This window comes from Bombina bombina, chromosome 1 (assembly GCF_027579735.1).
Source record: "Bombina bombina isolate aBomBom1 chromosome 1, aBomBom1.pri, whole genome shotgun sequence".
Lineage (NCBI taxonomy): Eukaryota > Metazoa > Chordata > Amphibia > Anura > Bombinatoridae > Bombina > Bombina bombina.
In genome coordinates this window covers 474,571,014-474,592,868 of record NC_069499.1, presented here as the reverse complement: position 1 = coordinate 474,592,868, position 21,855 = coordinate 474,571,014, and the positions used below count along the sequence as shown (strand labels likewise).

The 21,855-nt window shown below is 37.4% G+C and overlaps 1 protein-coding gene across 1 annotated transcript in view; it reads right to left on the bottom strand.

The window, feature by feature from the left end:
• PJVK (pejvakin) overlaps positions 1–21,855 on the bottom strand; it is a 157,081-nt gene that overhangs the window by 43,829 nt on the left and 91,397 nt on the right. Inside the window, exon 5 of the mRNA XM_053690208.1 lies at positions 20,163–20,267. Within this exon, the coding sequence (XP_053546183.1) occupies positions 20,163–20,267 (105 nt within the window). The remainder of the gene's footprint in view (positions 1–20,162; positions 20,268–21,855) is intronic.

The window sequence follows — 21,855 nt, the reverse complement described above, 5'->3', positions numbered from 1 at the left end:
TTGTTAGCTGAAAAGGTTGCTGAAGGTAAGTTGAAGATCCTTAGCTGCAAACCACAAATACACAGCAAGCAATCTGTAGAACTAGGAAGGCAGAGAGAATAGATAATCAAAATTCACATAGGATATCAAGGCTCAGTGTTACTCCATGAGTGAATAACAAAATAATAAGCAAGGAGTGCTTAGTGGCCAGGTGTTTTAAGGAAGAACCTAGATTGTGATTGGAGGAGAAAAATTAAAGGAACAGTATACCCTAAAACCCTGACATGACTCCCCCTTCAAACAAGCTGATCCTCAGCTTGAAGCCTGGGTCGATCTGGAAATCTTCTGTGGAATTGGGATACCAGGCGAGAAGCATTAACGTTGGATGCAGGTTCCCAAGTATCATCCTCGTCTGAATAACCTTTCCACCTAATCAAGTATTGTAGGACTCCTCTTGAAAATCTTGAATCAATTATCTCCTTCACTTCATACACATCTGAATCCTGTGTGGATGCTATCAGTGGTAGTTGCGGGGTTAAAGTCCTCGTGGGTGAGTATGGTTTGAGGAGTGAGACGTGAAAAGTCGAGTGAACTTTCATAGAAGGAGGCAATTCCAAAGAAACTGCATTCCTATTGATCACTTTGACTATGGTAAATGGTCCACAGAACTTTTGTGTCATTTTTCTACTAGGGAGATGTAACTTCAAGTTCTTAGTTGACAACCAGACTTGGTCTCCGATTTGATATTTTGGTGGCTCTCTATGACATAAGTCATAATAGTATTTTTGATTGTTCTGAGCTTTTGTGATGTTTTCTTTAATAAAACGGAAGTTGTCTAGAAGAGCATTGTTGAGTTCGTCAACCAAAGGAGAAGCTGAAGGAGCTGTACTAATTGAGGTGATGGTTGGATGGTATCCATAGTTAGCAAAAAATGGAGATAATGTTGTGGATGAATTGGTTAAATTGTTATAAGAAAATTCTGCGAATGGTAGGTATGTTATCCAATTTTCCTGCTGGTAGGAACAAAAGCAACGAAGGTACTCATCTAACCATTGGTTAATTCTTTCAACTTGTCCATTAGCCTGGGGGTGAAAAGCTGTAGTAAATTGATGGGTTATATTGAGAGATAGGCAAAGACTTTTCAAAAATCTGGATGTGAACTGAGATCCACAATCTGAAATTAGCGTCATCGGTACTCCATGTAAGCGAATCACATGTTGTATGAAAAGGGTGGCTGTTTCTGCTGAAGTAGGAAGTTTATGAAAAGGTATGAAATGTGCCATTTTGGTGAAACTATCTACGACTACCATTATTGTAGTGTGATTATGTGATGGGGGTAGATCTACTATGAAATCAACACCAATTTGCTTCCATGGTCTATCAGAGGCAGGAATCGATAGAAGAAGACCGTAGGGTGCTTTTCGTTCTGTTTTACATGTTTGGCAGGTGGCACATCCTTTTATGTAATTCGATAGTTTCCCTTATATCTGGCCACCAGTAAATCCTGGTTATAAGGTCCACAGTGCGAGATTCTCCTGGGTGACCTGCTAAGGGTGAGTCATGATGTTGTTTGAGTATGTGACTCCTCATATCGTCAGGAACATAAATCTTATCTTTATAGAAGTATAAACCGTCCTTCTTGTCCAAGGACATCTTGGAATCAGTTGGTGGTGTGATTGATGACTTCTTTATATCTGCAAGGAGGTCCGTAGTAAGTCCAATGAAACGTTCAGTGGGAATGATTGAAATGGGAATATCTTGTGGATAAGATACTGATGTCTGTCGAGATAAAGCATCTGCTTTTCCATTTCTATTTGCTGGCCGGTACAGAATCTGAAAATCGAATCTTGCAAAGTATAAACTCCACCTTACCTGTCTGGCTGATAGAGTTTTGTTGTTTTGGAGGTACTGAAGGTTTTTGTGGTCTGTGTAGATTATGAAGGGCTTTTTTGCACCCTCAAGTAGATGTCTCCAAAATTCCAGGGATTTGTGAATGGCGAGTAATTCCTTATCTCCGATTGCGTAGTTTCTTTCAGCTGATGTCATACATTTGGAGAAGAAAGAGATAGGATGTAAAGGTTCCTTAGATGATTTCTGTTGAGATAGAACTGCACCAATCGCAAAGTCAGAGGAATCTACCTCCAAAACGTATTGTAGGTCCACATTCGGAAAAATGAGTAAGGGAGCTTCTGTAAAAGCTTGTTTAAGAAATTCAAATACTCTTGAATGAGTGTTGTTCCAATGGAACGATTGTGTAGAGCCAGTGAGTTGTGTGAGAGGTCTTACGATTGACGAGAAATTCTTTAGAAATTTTCTATAATAATTAGCGAAACCTAAGAACCTTTGTAGTGATTTTTTGTCTGTAGGTTGTGGCCAATTTTTTACTGAGTCAACCTTCTCGGTTTGCATTTGAATGCCATCAGGTGAGATGGTGTACCCTAAAAATGATATAGTAGTGTTGTGGAAAGAACATTTTTCTAGTTTAGCAAATAATTTATGTGTTTTCAAATGTGCTAAAACCCAACGGACGTGTTTTATATGGTCTGTTAGATTATTGGAGTAAATGAGTATGTCGTCTAAATACACTACTAAACATATGTCAAGTAAATCACGGAATATATCGTTAATAAAATGTTGGAACGTTGCGGGGGCATTACATAGACCGAATGGCATCACAAGGTATTCGTATAGCCCATACCTAGTTCTAAATGCTGTGAGCCATTCGTCGCCTTCTCTTATTCGAATGAGGTTGTAAGCCCCACGCAAGTCCGACTTTGTAAAAATGGTAGCGTTGCTTAATCTTTCGATTAATTCCGGAATTAGCGGTAGTGGGTATCGATTTTTCATTGTCCTTTTGTTAAGCTCCCGGTAATCGATTATCGGTCTAAGAGAAGAATCTTTGTTTGTAACAAAGAACATTCCTGCTGCTGCAGGTGATGATGAAGGTCTAATAAAACCTTTCCTTAAATTATCCTGTAAATACTCTTTTAGATGATTTATTTCGGGTTGACTTAAGGGGTATAGATGTCCCACAGGTAGTGTTGCACCAGGGATGAGTTCTATTGGGCAATCATATACTCGGTGAGGAGGAAGAGTTTCGGCTTCAGTTTTACTGAATACCTCAATGAAATCTTGGTAAGGTTTGGGTATCAGTGTTTGTTCTGGTTCTGTGTGTAGTTTTACTGGTTGTGGGTAACATGTGTTTTCACAATAAGTAGAGTGGAAGTTAACTGTTAGATTTGACCAATCTATTTGAGGATTGTGCGTTTGTAACCAGAACAAGCCTAAAACAATTGGAAAATGTGGTGAGGGTATAACATCAAATGTTAAATGTTCAGTATGACCATCTTTAGTGGTGACTAATATAGGGATAGTATTATGTGTGATGGGACCTTTAGATATCACTCAACCATCAATAACTTTAAGTGAGACTGGGTTTTGTTTCAATACAGTAGGTATTTTATTCTGTTGTACAATTGATATATCGATGAAATTGCCAAAGGCTCCTGAATCGACAATGGCGGAAGTAGACAATCTCCTAAGGTCCCACTGCAACAGGAGAGATACATTTCAGTAAGATATGAGTGTATCAGAACATCTGGTATTATTAATAAACTTGAACTTACTCTTTTTGTTTTTGCGTAAAACAGGGCAGTCCGTTACAATATGGCTAGGATTTGCGCAATACATGCACAGATGCTTTGTTCTTCTCCTCAACCTTTCTTCTGGAGTGAGTGGTCCTCGAATAACTCCTATTTCCATAGGTGTAGCTTGATCCGTATGAGGGGCTTTCATGTGAGAATAAGTGGAGATACTGGCTTTCAAAGATGATTCTGAATGTCCACGTTCTGCCTTCCGTTCTCTGAGCCTGCGGTCTATTTGTGTAGCCACTTTCATTAGAGCTTCCAAGCTGCTTGGTAGCTCTATGCGAGCTAGCTCATCCTTTACAGAGTCGGACAAGCCTAGACGAAACTGGTTTCTGAGCGATACTAGACTCCACGCAGAATCAGAAGCATATAACTTGAATTCAGTGATGTACTCTTCCACTGATTTTTTCCCTTGTTTTAGGTTCCTCATTTTCTGTTCTGCAGTTAATTGAATGTCTGTGTCTCTGTATAGCTCATCCATGGCTAGGAAGAAATCTGTCAGATAATTTAATATGGGATCATTTGTTTCGCACAAATGATCTGCCCAGATTCTGGGTTCTGACCTTAAAAAGGAAATTGTAGATAAAACCCTAACCCTATCTGTAGGGTAAGTTTTGGGTTTTAAATTGTACAGGAGATGGCATGCGTTTTTGAACTGTCTATAACATCTCCTGTCACCATGAAACAGATCTGGCAAACTAATCTGTGGTTCTGTACTGGGGGTTTGTTGTTCTTTACCCTCCTTAATCAGTTCCCTAAGAACCTGATTTTCAACTTGCAAATCAAGGATAGCCTGCCCCATTTGGTCTACCTTTTGACTTAGGTTATAGACTATTTGGGGAATTTCCGCAGGATCCATTCTTTTTAGGCTTAGTATTATGTAACGAATAGCCTCCTAATAAGTATATGGTAATGAGAACTTGATATATTTAGTATGAAAAGATCTTGAACTTCTTAAATAATGTTTGTAGCACAGATTCAATTGAGAACACATACACTCTTATGTACTCAAAATGAAACAATGTGCCTTTTATAGGTGATAGAAAGAAATATGCAATTTCTAGAACTGAAACAGAATGTGCACCTTTAAATTCTATCACTGAGTTCAGAATGAGGCAGACGTTAATACTATATAAGTGCAGGAAATACGGTGAAACTTTCCAGTTAATTATATAACACAAAGAGGCAATAACTAAAAGCAGTTTGATAGTTATTTGAAGCTAATATGATCGTAACATGCAGCAAGTGGAAGCATTTGGTTTTAGGAGAGATGAGTACCTTATCGTGGCTTGGGTGTGTAGTCTCAGGAAGGTAGATCTGACTCTGTGTTCTCAGAGAGCAGGGAGGAGACTGACTCCCGGTAGAGAGGCTGGAGTGCTGCGTGTGACGTCAGCGCTGCTTCAGAGTTGCCGGGTGTTTCCAGGATAAGGTAAGGGCAAGTGTCCGGTGTAAAATCAAAACACAATTTGCAAATATTAATGTAAGCAGGATAGAGTTGGATGGAATTCCACTTACATGAGAGGCGGGTGTCACAGTAGCTGACAAGAAGTAGTATCTCCGTGAAGTTCAGACTGCTTTGTGCAGAGGTGAGAGTTTGTCAGAGACTCAGTCTTCCTTGTTAGCTGAAAAGGTTGCTGAAGGTAAGTTGAAGATCCTTAGCTGCAAACCACAAATACACAGCAAGCAATCTGTAGAACTAGGAAGGCAGAGAGAATAGATAATCAAAATTCACATAGGATATCAAGGCTCAGTGTTACTCCATGGGTGAATAACAAAATACTAAGCAAGGAGTGCTTAGTGGACAGGTGTTTTAAGGAAGAACATAGATTGTGATTGGAGGAGAAAAATTAAAGGAATAGTATACCCTAAAACCCTGATACATAGACTGGGAGCAAGCCGCTTTATCGATGATATTATCATCATTTGGGAGGGTAGTGATTCATCTTTTGATGAATTTTTAGAAGATATGAACACTAATCAAGTTAATCTTAAGTCTACATGTGAAAAAAACAGATCTACTATTAATTTTCTAGATTTGGAAATTTTTGTGAAAGATGAGAAATTAAATGCTAGAACATTTTTTAAACAGGTTGATGCTAATAGCTATATACACTATACTAGTTGTCATCACAAAAAATAACTAGATAATATCCCAAAAGGTCAGTTTCTGCGAATTCGCAAAAACTGTACAAATTAAATTGACTATGATAACCAATCTGAATTGCTTAAACAAAAGTTTCTAACTAGAGGCTATAAAGAATCTATTATTTAAAAAACAATAAGTGAAGTAAGGTCAGTAGATAGACTCTCATTGCTAGCTACCAAAAATAAAAAAACTATTATTATTCCCAAAAAGGGAGAAGAAAAAGTTTAACTATTGTTTATTCCATTTATTACAAATTTTAGTCAAAATAAATTTCTGTTAGAATTTTTTTTAAATAAGCATTGGAAATTGCTAAAAAATGATGAGATTTTAGGACCCTTTCTACCAAAAAGACCACAAATGGTCTATGAAAAGGCTCCTAATTTAAAATCCATTCTGGCACCTACAGAAATCAAAGGTAAAAAAACTAAGTTTAACAGTCAAATTGACGTTAGGGGAAATAATGTGCAAGGCTTCTTTACCTGCCTCACATGCAAATCGTGTGAACACTCAAAAAAAAGCAAAGATTTTAGGTCAAATGTGACAGGTAAAATATATAAAATAAGAGACTTAATTAGGTGTTCAGATAGTTGTGTAATTTATCTAATTCAGTGCAAATGTGGGGTGCAATATATTGGGGAGACCTTTAGACCCTTACGTACCCGAATCAGAGAACATATGTGGTCTATAGAGAACTTTGAACATAAAAGGAATAAAGACTTGCCTATTCCAAAACATTTTGCCATATGTGATGGGTAGGTAGTCTAGATCATTTTTCATTTATTGGTATTGAAAAGGTTAAAAGAAAATGGAGAGGTGGTAATATTCAAAGTGATCTTTTAAAAAAAGAAAGTAAATGGATTTTCAACCTTAAGACCTTACAACCCAGAGGTTTAAATGTAGATTTTGATATAGGCTGCTATTTAAACGATTAACTATTTAGTTATAGTTTCTTAAAGATATTTTATTAAGTTTTATTAGATTTTTATAACCTAATTGCTGGTATATCAGTGGTCATCAAATTTATCCTAGAGGAGTTATATATTGTATATACATTGGTATTTATGTTTATATTATATATAAATATTATATTTCAAACATTATGCATATACATTAATTTTATATATATATATTTTATATTTTTTATTATTCATGTAATATTACCTTCTAAACAATCAATATACACATAACTTGATATTCATTCATTTTATACACCTAGTTAAAAAATACCCTTGCGGATCTGCATGAATTTAATTTAAATATTTTTAATCTATTGATTTTAATCTATTCAAAGATATTATTAAGTGGTTATGAACTGATTTTATTGTTTATTGTTTATTATCATTTTTTAGGTATATAGTTTTGTTTTTCTATTATTTTATTATTATGTGTATCGCAAAATGTGTTTGGTTGACAATTACTTATGGTAAACTAATTATGGTAGAATAATATTGCTGCCAATTTGTTGTTTGCAACTTCGAGACACTTTATATCCAACATTTGTTTTTTTATTATGTATACCGCATAACATCCACTTTTATGTGTGCTGTTAGAATAACTGCTCGACAGATAATAATGGTAATATAACATTGCGTTCAACTTGTCATATACAACTATCAAGTGCTTTACATCTATTAAGTTCAACCAATGAAATTGTTCTTAGGGCTTTAAATAGCAAATATTTCAACATCTCAAGAGCTTGAAAAAGACCCTTAGCGGGTTGAAACGCGTTGCTCTTTTGTTGTAAGTATTTTGTCCCCTCAAGGCTTCCGTAGAACCAGACTTCAGCTACCTGTTCGCAAAGGTGATTCAGATGAAAATTTATCCCTTGAATGAACGCCATATTAAGACGCCGTGTCTAAGTGCTAGTATCGTTGGATTGTATGCCTGAAAGAGGGAATCGTTTGTCACATCACCGTTTACGGTGTAAGTAAAAGTGTTGACCTTTATTTGGTGTCTTTATCTGTCATTTGATTGGTCCTTTATCTCGTTCCAGGCAGACCCGGATATTTCAGCTAAGACGAGACAAGCAATATTCATCCAAAACTGTTCATCGGAATCGGTTTATCTGACTAAATGGCTTCAAGAGGATTTCACTCAAGCTGTCTGATTTTTATTATGTTATCCATGTAACATTTGTTGCAAATTGTATGCTACACTTAAATTGCGTCTGATCAATGCAATTGTATCCCCCTGCAAGATTCTAATTGGATCAGCTGCAAAATTTATCTTTGTTTTTTATTCTTATTTTCATAGTTTTTTTACTTTTCATTTTTTTTATTTTTTTTGCATTGTCACTCGTATATTGAATATTAATTTGTTATTAAATTTATGCAGAATTTGCATTTCACAAAATATTTTGACATATAATTTTTTTGTGGAAATTGTGATATGATTTTTTCACACTTATATCACTTATATAAACAAGTCATATCACTATTTTAAGCTTTCACTAGCGCCTATGATATTGGGATATTTTGAGTTCCTTTGGTAACCAATCTATTCTAAATCATCTATTTGCACTTTTAGAGGTTGGAGAGTCCTCTTATTTCTTCATAGGCTTAATAGAGTTTCACTGCGCATTAACCAACACCTTTTTTTGCAAGGAAATTATTCACATAGCATAGAATTATTTGCAAGAATTGACAAATTGTGACTTTGATATTGAGTTACCATATTGCAGTTTGGACTTTATTATTCCTTTTGTAAAATTCTAATAAAAACTATTTCAACATAAAAAAGTATGTACATTTTGATAATTGAAGTAATATGGAAAAATTTGTCAAATTGAATGCTCCATTTGAATTATGAAAGTTTAATTTTGACTTTAGTGTTTCTTTAACTTTTGGATTTTTCTTTCCTAAATGTGTAATTTTGCACTTTGTGATGTTCAATTTTAGATTTCAGTAATTTCTCCAATCCTCCATTTTTTATATTACTGCTAGTTTGATCCACCCCCCCAACTGGAGCATCAACACATTTTTGTTTAATCTGCAACAGACATACCTTTCCCTGTAGCCTATTGCTGATAACACTGATAAATACAGGCCTTAGAATTGATCTCTGTAACATAGTAACATAGTAACATAGTAGATAAGGTTGAAAAAAAGACTGAAGTCCATCGAGTTCAACCTATACAAATCTAAAATACTTACAAAAAGCTCCAGTTAAGCTTAAATAACCCCATTAAAATGTGACCCATTTAATACTAGCAATCATATCCATGAATTTTGTTAGTATACAGAAACTTATCCAGACTATTTTTAAATGTATCTATGGTATTGGCATTCACTACCTCCTTTGGTAATGAGTTCCACAATTTTATTGCTCTCACAGTGAAAAAACGTTTCCGTTGCAGGAGATTAAATCTCCTTTCCTCCAACCTTAAATTATGACCTCTTGTCAGAAACAATTTTCTTGGAATAAACAGAGCTTCTGCCATCTCTGTATATGGGCCTTGAATATATTTATATAAAGTAATCATGTCACCTCTCAAGCGCCTTTTTTCTAAAGAAAACAGACCCAGTTTGGCTAGCCTCTCCTCATAGGTTAATTTCTCCAATCCCCTTATTAGCTTTGTGGCCCTTCTCTGAACTTTTTCTAGTTCTGCAATATCTTTTTTAGCAATTGGTCCCCAGAACTGCACTCCAAACTCAAGGTGAGGTCTTACCAGCGCTTTATATAATGACAGAATTATGCTTTCCTCCCTTGAATCAATACCTCTTTTAATACATGCTAGTATCTTATTAGCCTTTGAAGCCGCTGCCCTGCATTGTGCACCCATCTTTAGCTTGTTATCTATTACTACTCCCAAATCCCTTTCCTCCTGTGTTTGGCTAAGTCTTGTCCCATTTAAAAAATACGTAGCCTGCTTATTTTTACTTCCAAAATGTAGAACCTTGCATTTTTCCGTATTAAATCTCATTTTCCATTCACTTGCCCATAGTTCTAATTTTAGCAAATCCCTTTGTAAAGACAGTTCGTCCTGCTCTGACCTTATGACCTTACTTAACTTAGTATCATCTGCAAAAATAGAGATGTCGCTATTTAATCCTTGCTCCAAGTCATTTATAAAAATATTAAAAAGAACAGGGCCCAGTACTGATCCCTGGGGGACGCCACTGATTACCTTTGTCCAATCTGAGTATGATCCATTTACTACTACTCGTTGCTCCCTATCTTTTATCCAGTTATTTATCCATGAGCTAACATTTTCAGCTATTCCCAGTCCCTTAATTTTGTGCATTAATCTCTCATGTGGCACTGTATCAAATGCCTTTGCAAAATCTAAGTATATCACATCCACTGATTCCCCTTTATCTATATTTTGACTTACTTCCTCGTAGAATCTAATCAGATTAGTTTGACATGATCTATTTCTCCTAAAGCCATGCTGATTAGAACTCATAATCTTGTTTACACGAATATGCTCATCAATATAATCCCTTATAATCCCTTCAAATATCTTCCCCACTATTGATGTCAGACTAACTGGTCTATAGCTTCCTGGATCATCCCTGCTTCCCTTTTTGAAGAGTGGCACCACATCAGCTTTACGCCAATCCTGGGGTACCATGCCTGAGGATAATGAGTCTTGAAAAATTAAGAGTAAAGGTGTGTCTATAACAGTGCTAAGTTCCCTCAACACCCTTGGGTGTATTCCATCTGGGCCTGGAGTTTTATTTACCTTAATATTTTCCAGTTTTTTCCTGATATCCTCTAAACAAAACCCAGTTAGTGGTATGGACTGGCATGTTCTATTATGTTCAAAAGTATCATTCAATGGTTCTTCTCTTGTGTATACTGAAGAAAAAAACTGGTTTAGTACCTCAGCCTTCTCCCTGTCATTATTTATCATGCTACCCTCCACACATTTTAATGTACCTATATTATCCTTCTTAGATTTTTTGCTATTTATGTACTTAAAGAACCTTTTAGGGTTAGACTTAGAATCCTTAGCAATTAATTTTTCATTTTCAATTTTGGCTAATTTGATTGCTTTTTTGCATGCTTTGTTACATTCCTTATAAATATTGTATGCCGAGTCTGTACTATTTTCTTTTAATAATTTAAATGCCCTACGTTTTTTCCTAATTTCTCTTAACACATTTTTATTTAGCCATAATGGCTTTGTTTTTTTATTTTTACTTTTATAACCATATGGTATGTGTTGATATGTATATTTATTTAACACATTTTTAAATATTATCCATTTATTCTCTGTATTTTTATTAGAAAATACATTGTCCCAATTTATATTATTTAATGATTTCCTTAAATCGTTGAATTTTGCTTTCTTGAAATTAAAAGTCTTAGTTAAGCCTTTAAAACACTGCATTTGAAAATAGATTTCAAATGTGACCATGTTATGATCACTGTTACCCAAATGTTCTTTAACTTCTATGTTTGATATTATATCTGTATTGTTTGATAGCACTAAATCCAATATAGCTTTACTCCTAGTTGGCTCCTCTATTAATTGTGACAAGAAGTTATCCCTGAGAACATTTAAAAATCTATCCCCCTTAGCTGAATTACTAGTTTCATTGGCCCAGTTTATATCAGGGTAGTTAAAATCTCCCATAATTACAGCACTGTTATTAGCAGCCTTACCTATTTGGATAAGTAGTTGAGTTTCCTCCGGGTCACTAATGTTGGGAGGCTTGTAGCATGTTCCTAGTAATATTTTTTTAGGATTTTTCCCCCCACTCTTTATTTCAACCCACAGGGTCTCTACATTGTCACTTGTATCATAAATATCTTCCCTTATTGTAGGTTTAAGGTTAGGTTTAATATACATGCAGATTCCTCCACCCCTTTTATTATTCCTGTCCCTCCTAAATAATGTATACCCCTCTAAGTTAACTGCCCAGTCATGTGAATCATCCCACCAAGTTTCAGTTATACTGATAACATCATAGTCCTCTTCTGCAACTAAGAGCGTCAGCTCCCCCATTTTACCTGTCATGCTTCTTGCATTTGTTGTCATACATTTAATTTTCATGTGCTTTCTGCTGCTACTCGGTGTGCTTTCCTCTATATTTTCTAATGTGACATTTCTTAAGTCATCCCTTCCTTGAGATATTAAGGGATTGTCATATTCACAGACTGATCTCTCTGTTCTATTTTGTTCTAACTGACCCTCCCCCCCTTTGCCTAGTTTAAAAGGTTCTCTAAACGTGCTACCATCCTTTCCCCCAACACACCTGCACCCATGTCATTCAGGTGCAATCCATCCTTACTGTACAAATTGTACCCTAGTGAAAAATTGTACCCACGTCCTTTGCTGAATGCATCCCATTTATTAAGACAATGTTGTCCATTTTTAAGCCAACATTCTACTCTACCCACTTCGCAATTTTTTAGTCTGGACCACTAGTTTTCAAACCTGTCCTCAGGCCTCCCCAACAGGCTAGGTTTTCAGGTTTACCTTGGGTGAGAGCAGGACAAATAACCATGTTTACTAATCATCTGATTATTTCATATGTCCTCTAGTTCAGATATCTTCTGTTATGGAGGCCTTAGGACAGATTTTAAAACCAGTGGTCTAGACTAAGGAAATACAGTTCATGAGGGAGGTGTCATTCTGTTCACCGACGTTTATCTTTAAAGGGATATGAAACCCAAAATGGTCCTTTTATGATTCTGACAGAGCATGCAATTTTTAACCAACTTTCTAATTAACTTCTATTATCACATTTTCTTCGTTCTCTTGGTATCTTTTGTTGAAAAACAGGGTCTTATCTTAGGAGCCCGACAACTTCTGGAGCATTATATGGCAGCAGTTTTGCAAAAATTATATACATTTGAAAGAGCACTAGATGGCAGCACTATTTCCTGCCAAGTAGTGCTACAGATGCCTACCTAGGTATCCCTTCATCACAGAATATCCTGGGAAAGAAGCAAATTTGATAACAGAAGTTAATTGGAAATATTTTTTAAAATGGTATGCTCTGTCTGAGTCACAAAAGACACTTTTTTTGTTACATATCCCTTTAAAGAATATAGCTACCTACCACATTATCCACTTTTTCTACCTGCCACCTACTTAACCCCTTGAGTGCTAACGATGGCTCTGAGCCATCGCAGAGTTTCCCACTCTGGTGCTAACGATGGCTCAGAGCCATTGCTAGCACTCTCCCACCTTGAGAGAGATCTGGGGGCTCCCACCCACTCCTACCCCGGCGATCGGGCCAGCATAGTGACAGGCACTGCCGGGGCTTCACGTTATGCACGGTGACATCATGCGCAATTACTTGATGACGTCACAGCGTAACTTTATTTATACTTATCATTGTTAAAGGGACAGTCTACAATAGAATAGTTATTTTTTTAAAAGATAGATAATCCCTTTATTACCCATTCCCCAGTTTTGCATAACCAACACAGTTATATTAATATACTTTTTACCTCTGTGATTACCTTGTATCTAGGAACCTTCTTCCAGCCCCCTGATCACATGACTGTGACTGTTTATTATCTATTGTCTTAAATTTAGCATTGTACTGTGCTAGATCTTAAATAACTTTCTGTGCCTGAACACAGTGTTATCTATATGGCCCACGTGTACTTTCTGTCTCTTTGTGTTGAAAAGAGATTTAAAAAGCATGTGATAAGAGGCAGTCCTCAAGGATTTATAAATTAGCATATGAGTCTGCCTAGGTTTAGTTTCAACTAAGAATACTAAGAGAAAAAAGCAAATTTGATGATAAAAGTAAATTGGAAAGTTGAAATTACATGTCCTATATGAATAATGAAAGTTTAATTTTGACTAGACTGTCCATTTAAGTATAGGAGCAGGGGGCATGCTGCTGAGAAGCCTGTATATCAGGCATCTAAGCAGCTACAGACCCCAAAGACCCACCATTGGAAAGGTAATCGCCTAACCTTTTCAACAGTGTAAGTCCTGGGGATCTGAAAAAAAGTTTAAAAATGTTTTTTCAAAAAAAAAAAAAAAACCTTAAAAAAAGCTTAGCACCCAGGTGGGAAAGTGCTTAGTACTCAATGCAGTAGAAAAACTAAATTTATACTTTCCTGATACATTTATTTCTTTCCAGATACAGTGAGTCCACGGAATCATCAATTACTGTTGGGAATATCACACCTGGCCAGCAGGAGGAGGCAAAGAGCACCATAGCAAAGCTGTTAAATGTTCACTTCCCTTCCCACAATCCCCAGTCATTCGAATGAAGGAAAATGGAGAAAAAGGAAATAACACAAGGTGTAGAGGTGCCTAAGGTTAAAGTTAAAAAAAACTGTCTTAAAATAAAGGGCGGGCCGTGGACTCACCGTATCCGGTAATAAATACATTTATCAGATAAGCATACATTTTTCCTAAGATAGGGTGAGTCCACGGAATCATCAATTACTGTTGGGAACCAATACCCAAGCTAGAGGACACGGATGATTAGGGAGGGACAAGACAGGTCACCTAAACAGAAGGCACCACCACTTGAAAAACCTTGCTCCCAAAAGAATCTCAGTCGAGGCAAAAGAAACAAATTTGTAAAATTTGTACAGGGTATGAGGATAAGACCAAGTTGCAGCCTTGCAAATCCGTTCCACAGAAGCTTAATTTTTGAAACCCAAAAAGAAGAGACAGACCTAGTAGAATGAGCTGTAATTCTCTCAGGAGACTGCTGCCCAGCAGTCTCATAAACTAAACCAATTATACTTCTCAACCAGAGAGAAAGAGAAGTAGCAGAAGCTTTCTGACCTTTACCTTTCCCAGAGAAACAAACAAACAAGGCAGAAGACTAGCAAAAATCCTTAGTCGCCTGTAAATAAAATTTTAAAGCACGCACAACCTCCAAGTTGTGCAACAAACGTTCTTCAAAAAAGAAGAAACTATGACAAAGAGAAGGAACAACAATTTCCTGAGTAAAATTTCTGTCCGAAACCACTTTAGGAAGGAACCTAAATAAGTATGAAGAACCGCCTCATCGGCATGAAAGATAAGATAAAGCGAATCCCACTGCAAAGCTGAGAGTTCCAATACTCTCTGAGCTGAAGAAATAGCAATAAGAAACAAACCCTTCCAAGATAACAATTTAATATCTATGGAATGCAATGGCTCAAACGGAGCTTGCTGCAAAACTTTAAGAACAAAGTTAAGGCTCCCAGAAGGAGCAACAAATTTAAACACAGGCCTGATACTGACCAAGGCCTGACAAAAAGATTTCACATCTGGCACATCTGCCAGACGCTTATGCAGCAAAAAAGATAATGCAGAAATCTGACCCGTCAGAGAACTGACTGACAAAACCTTTCTCCAGACCTTCCTGTAGAAAGGACAAAATTCTAAGATTCCTGACCCTACTCCAAGAGTAGCCCTTGGATTCACACCAATAAAGATATCTACGCCATATCTTATGGTAAATCTTTCCTGTAAGAGGCTTACAAGCCTGAATCATGGTCTCAATGACCGACTAAAAAAAATCACGCTTAGAGAGAACTAAGCGTTCAATCTCCAAGCAGTCAGCTTCAGAGAAAAACAATTTGGATGAGAGAAGGGACCCTGAATCAGAAGGTCCTTCCTCAGAAGCAGTCTCCAAGGTGGAAGAGGTGACATCTCCACTAGGTCTGCATACTAGATCCTGCGAGGCCACGCAGGGACAAGTAGAATTACCGATACTCTCTCCTGTATGATACAAGCAATGACTCGTGGAAGGAGAGCAAATGGAGGAAACAGGTATGCCAGCCTGAAATCCCAAGGAACCGTCAGAGCATCTATCAGAGCGGCCTGTGGATCTCTTGACTTCAAACTGTACCTTGGCAGCTTGGTATTTTGCAGAGACGCCATCAGATCCAACTCCGGCATCTCTCATTTGAGGGTTAAGTTAAAATCTGTCTGCACAGGAAAACCACTTCCCAGTTGTCCACTCATGAAATGTGGATGGCAGAAAGACAACAATTGAGAGCTTCCACCCACTGAACAATCCAAGTCACCTCCTACAAGGAACTCCAAGATCCTCCCTGGTGGTTGATGTAAACCATTGAGGTGATATTGTCCAAATGGAACCAAGCTCAGGACCACTGAGGCCAAGCCATCAGAGCATTGCAAATCGCTCTCAACTCCAAGATGTTAAAGAGGAGAGCAGACACTTCCGAGTCCATAATCCCTGCTCCTTAAAAAAGACCCAGACTGTTTCCCAGCCCAGTAGGTTGGCATCCATGGTCACATCACTCAGGAATGTCTCTAAAAGCATGCGCCCTTAGACAGATACTCCTGAGAAACCAATACGGGTGAGAATCTCTAGTTGACTGATCTAGATCTATCCTCTGAGACAGAAACAAATGTTCTCCATTCTATGGAAAATAGCAAAGGGATTGATGTCCATGATAACCATCAGACCAATCCCTTCCATACATTGAATCACTGAAAAAGTGAGGATAAAATCAACTGCAGATAGAACCAAACTCCCAACCTTCTGGATGCAAAATGGCTAAGCTATTTACCAGCTTGCTGTTAGCCGGACAGTAGACTGCAGAGAAAGGAAAAGGAATAAATCCTTGATAATCTGACCTCTGTTAGAAATATTCTCCTAAATAGAGAATCTATTAAGGTCTCCAAATAAATCACCCTGGTAGATGAAACAAGGGAACTCTTCTCCAGATTCATTTCCCATCCATAGAAAAGAAGATTGAACACGATCTCTTGAAAGAGAGTTTACTCAAAGAAGGATGACACCTGAATTATATATTGTTAAGAGGAGCACCCTTGCAATACCCTTGCAAGACCTAAAATTCTTTCTAGTATGACAAGACTCAGAAACTTGAGAAGATAACGAATAATGGGAACAAGAAATACACATCCTTCAGGTCTATGTTTGTTATGAACAGGCCCTCTTGAACCAAAGGAGAATGGATATAACTTTGAAGATCAGAACCTGAGAAACTTTGAACTATCACTCCCAGAGAGGAAGGTCATGAAGCCAGTTCAAGGAATGCCTCTCATCATACCTGGATTGCAGATACTCTAGAAGTAGAAATCTGCCCCTGGGAAGAAATCTTTAAATTGGACTAAGTGTCGTTGGATTCCTAAAGACATGGTGGACCCTGTAGAAAGAGGAAAAGGAAAACTTTCCTTTAGTCTAACTCTCTTGACGTGGTGGAAGAAAAAACCTTTTTTAATCCGGAAAGTTAGAGGGTAATACTGCCAGACCAAGTCCAAACAAGGACTCGTCCTTGAAAGCAAACATCAGAAGCGTGATTTTGGAGGACACATAAAATATTTAACCTGCCACTGCAGAACTATAAAGCCTAGGCTGTACCACAAAGTCATAAGTAGACTTCTCAGCTGATCACAATGCCCAGCGAGCTAGCACAGTTAGTCTGAAAAGACAAGGCCTTGCTTTAAATGAACAATAAAACCTCCAGCTTCTTATCCATGGATTCCTAAAGGAGCAGGTACCCTCGTTAGAGATCGACATTATCTGAACCATAGTAAAAACGTTCCCTTCTACTTAGAGCACTGTGCATCTTATTGGAGCCAGCGACAGGAAAACCCTTTAAAGGGCAGGAAAAAGGGAGAAAGGTATCCCTGGCTTCTCATATTCCTGTGAAAATATCCAAGGCACGTCTATAAACACTTCCTCAGAAGGAACATCATATAATGATAAATTTCACAAAACTTTCAAAGGTTGACAACGACAGGAGTATCAATGTCGTACAAATAGCCAAAACCTCCTTTAACAGTACACAAGGTGTTCAAGCAAACATCTGAAGGAGACCCCTTATAGGTATTGAACCCAAGACTGCTGGCTTGTAGTGCTGTTTGATACCACTGAGCCACATGTTAGCCTTTCAGCATCAGATAAAGGAATTATACTGTCCGAATCTGAGGTTTCACCTTCAGAAGCTACCTGCGAAACCTCCTTAACTTAGGAGAGCAAACTGTGTAGCCAAAAGGCGGAACAGAAACCTTACTATATGACTCTCTAAATTTCCTCTTGTACTTTTCTCCTTAATATAGGAAATTCAGATAATGCCACAGATACCATGGAAGATAACTGTACAGCCAAAACTATAGCAAATATACTCCTCAAGGAGATTGAGAGGAACTGCGGGACACTGCATGTGACACTATTGAGGCTTGGGACGTTAGAGGAGAAGCTGTTGCCTGAACAGCATCATCCAGGGAGACATTGGGCTTAGAGGCAATCGCTCTATCTCTACATTTCCAGAGATCTTAGTGAAATAAAATCAAGTTGTATAAATGGAAACAAGTTATAAAAACACATAGATTCCTCCAAGGAAGTCTTATATTAAAACTGTAATATTTAAAATAAAATAAAACAAAACAACTTAAATGTACTGTCACTTTAAGAACTATGGCTACCCAATAATTTTTTAATATCCTCCACTATGCCGTGATAGGGGACTTTCACTCCCAACAGAAAAAAGTAGAATTAGAGAAAAAAACAGCAAAGAGCTCTCTAGTCGTTACAATCCCAATTCATAGCTAGCCTAATCAACAAGTCTGAGACCTACATCGTATGTCTATTACTGATCACCGTAATAACATAGTCAGACTTGAGACTGCTTCCTGTCACCGGGAAAAAACTAGACCAATTTAGCCCTCCGTGAAAGCGGCCAATACACCTTGAGGCTGCTTCCCTTACAAGGAGGATTCTAAAACAAAAGGAGGCGCCACAACAAAAGACACCGCTCCGCTAAAGACTAGAATCGGAAAACGGGTCATGTGACAAGCTCACACAGCAACCGTGCGTCAGAAAAAATACATATATAGATATGAGCCCCACCGCCATGTTGGAATGGCGGATACCTGCAAGATAATGCTAGTTTAAAAACCAAATGCTGACAGTGTCAACACTCAAAGCTTGCTTGTTGCTGCTTTCTGCAGACGCAGCTTCTAGCCCATAATGAAAGTAAAATACAGGCCTCTCATATTAAAGTATTATACATGCCCCACATAATACAAATGTAGTAACGCTACAATTGTACAAACTGTCCAGGAGCACCTAGAAAAAACAGCCCACAAACAATAAAGAGATGTACTTAAAACTTCAATAAAAGTAAAACCCCTTGTCTCTATGTCACAGCAGCAGTGCCAGCTCGCTGCCTTAAGATATCCTTATAAAGGATACATTGTGTCCCAGCAATTGCAGTTCAGATTTATTAGGTGCAGTGTCTCCAAACCTTAGAAGACAAAATGCACTTACCTGCAGTCTGGTCGTCCGGCAGGAGGACGGCTTACATGGTGTAAGAGGATGCCACTTCTCACATAGACCTGTAGAAAAAAGAAACAGAGTAAACCTACTCTGGCTTTCTATACTAGCGCAGCAAATATGTTAGGAAAACGCAGCAAGGCCCACCTTTCAAGTTCCTAACTGCTTTAAAGCCACCACTGCCCTACTGAAGAGACTAACGTGGAGTATGGCTAGACCCAATCAAGAAAGGAAATGTCAGAGCAAACCTACTCTGGCTTTCAAAATAATAAAATCTTGATTAAAGCGAAATAAGTCTAATCTTCTTCAGACACCAAAACTTCACCTCCTCCTTGCACCGAAGGCAAAGAGAATGACTGGGGATTGTGGGAAGTGACATTTAACAGCTTTGCTGTGGTGCTCTTTGCCTCCTTCTGCTGGCCAGGAGTGATATTCCCAACAGTAATTGATGATTCCGTGGACTCACCATATCTTAGGAAAGATATCATAATTAACAAGTACATAATACAAAATAGCACTTACTCTGAATTTCAAAAAAGCAATAGATTTGTATTCTGATAAATTTATTTTTTCTCCCATTTTCCGGCTCACTGTATCATGTGACAGACATCTGCCAATCACAGATTAGTATACGTATACCCTGTGAACTTGTGAACATACTCAGTAGGATCTTGTTCCTCAGAAAGTGTGCATATAAAGTGACTGTGCAAAATATGATAATGGAAGTAAATTGGAAAGTGTCTTAAAACTGTATGCTCTATCTGAATAATGCAAGTTTATTTTGACTTGAGTGTCCCTTTAATGGCCTACATTCACTAAAACTGGACTGTAAAACTAATATTCTGTGGGGGGGGGGGACTCACCACAACAACACAAATTGAAAACTGTGGAATTCATAGATTCATACCCTCCTCTCTTCACAGACATGATTATTGCTAACAATGGAGCCCCATCTATCTCTTAACTGGTCAGTTATCTGTGCTTAGAAAGTATTCCGCTGTAATGAATACTGGCCTCACAAAACCACCTTCAAAACCCTACAGAGTAAACTAATTAAAACCTAAAAAAAGATTCCCTCTAAAAAAACATACAATTCAGTTATCAACTTACTGAGAATTCAAATGATAATGGATATGTTGCTGCTTTACCAGCATATAATAATCCTCATTATCAATGGCTATGTCATAATTGTTTGCTTACCACCAAAAATCCCAGATCTAAATAAATTGTTCCGTAAAGTGTTTAATGAAAATGATCTGCTTGGCTCTTTTTCAAATCCTCCTTTTGCAGTTGTTGATACACAAAACTCTGTAAATGTAAAAACAAATGTTTCGTGTCAATTAACTGTTTTTAAGGCATTTACTTTATAAAAATTTATAACATTTGACTTTTCTTAATTAATGGAATACAGAATCTATATTTTATGTTTATATAATGCAATAACCGTAACTTGTGTTAATCTATTTTTTATTTGAAAAACAAGTGTGGTTTGATCACAGTACAACTGCTGTGTTAACCAAAAATAACAGAGGTGCGCCAAATAACCAATCACAAATAAGGATGTTAATATAGAGATACAGATTTCAATCTTAATATACTCAATATTATACCATAGATAAAGTATATATATTTGTCATATAATCAAATATTTTCCAAAAAGGAAATAGGTGGACTTAAAAACATAGATAAAGTCCCTCTAATAGGTATTCAAACCGATATAGGCATTGTGAATGAATAGTTCATCAATCCGATGGTGAGCAGCTCTCTCTAAGTTGTATGCAATAGATAGAATATGTCCTGGAAGACAAAAAGAAAAAAGAGGCGCTCTTGGTGCAGTAAGTTCCAATATATGACAACCAAACGTTTGTGATCTAGATGATATACTCACAAACAAATGTGCACATGCAGTGCAATAGTAGGTGGACCGAAACTTCAGAGCTGTTCGGCTGACTCCTCAATGGCGACTCTGCCAAACGATGCTGACACGCCAGATAGTAGTAGCAATGATCCGGTTCACTGTGAAGCCTCCGTGATAATCTGCAGTGATCAGCTAGGATGGGAATCCACAAACTGCTATGGATAGTCACAAATTCACAGGAGCAAGGAAGAGAAGTATAAAGTTATGTGCCGAGGAACACAGGATAGACCCTCTCTAACGTATGACTTTCTTCATAGTCTCAGGAAGTCAGGAACCGAAACCTTTCATCTGGAAGTAAAATTTTGCTAACGACTGTTAGACACTCAGTGAGAAATGAGCAATGCTTTGGCAGAGTCGCCATTGAGGAGTCAGCCGAACGGCTCTGAAGTTTCGGTCCGCCTACTATTGCACTGCATGTGCACATCTGTTTGTGAGTATATCATCTAGATCACGAACGTTTGGTTGTCATATATTGGAACTTGCTGCACCAAGAGCGCCTCTTTTTTCTTTTTTTTCTTCCAGGACATATTCTATCTATTTTTTATTTGAAACAACATACAGAAAGTCAACAACTCTCCTTCCATGAGTTTCATTTAATGTTTACAATACTTTTTAACTGCCAAAATGTTGTTCTGTTAAACAATATGTAATTCCATAAGAATTGCAGTACTGGGATTCTCAACCAAAATGTGGGGACATAATCCAGTGGGACATCCTAAATTAGGGCTGAAACATTTCCAAATTGTTTTTGATACTTTTCTTTGACCATAAACTCTCTTTAAAGGGACAGTCTACTCAAGAATTGTTATTGTTTAAAAAGATAGATAATCCATTTATTACCCATTCCCCAGTTTTGCATAACCAATACTGTTATATTAATACACTTTTTACTTCTGTGATTACCTTGTATCTATGCCTTTGCAGATTGCCCACTTATCTCTGTTCTTTTGACAGACATGCATTTTAGACAATCAGTGC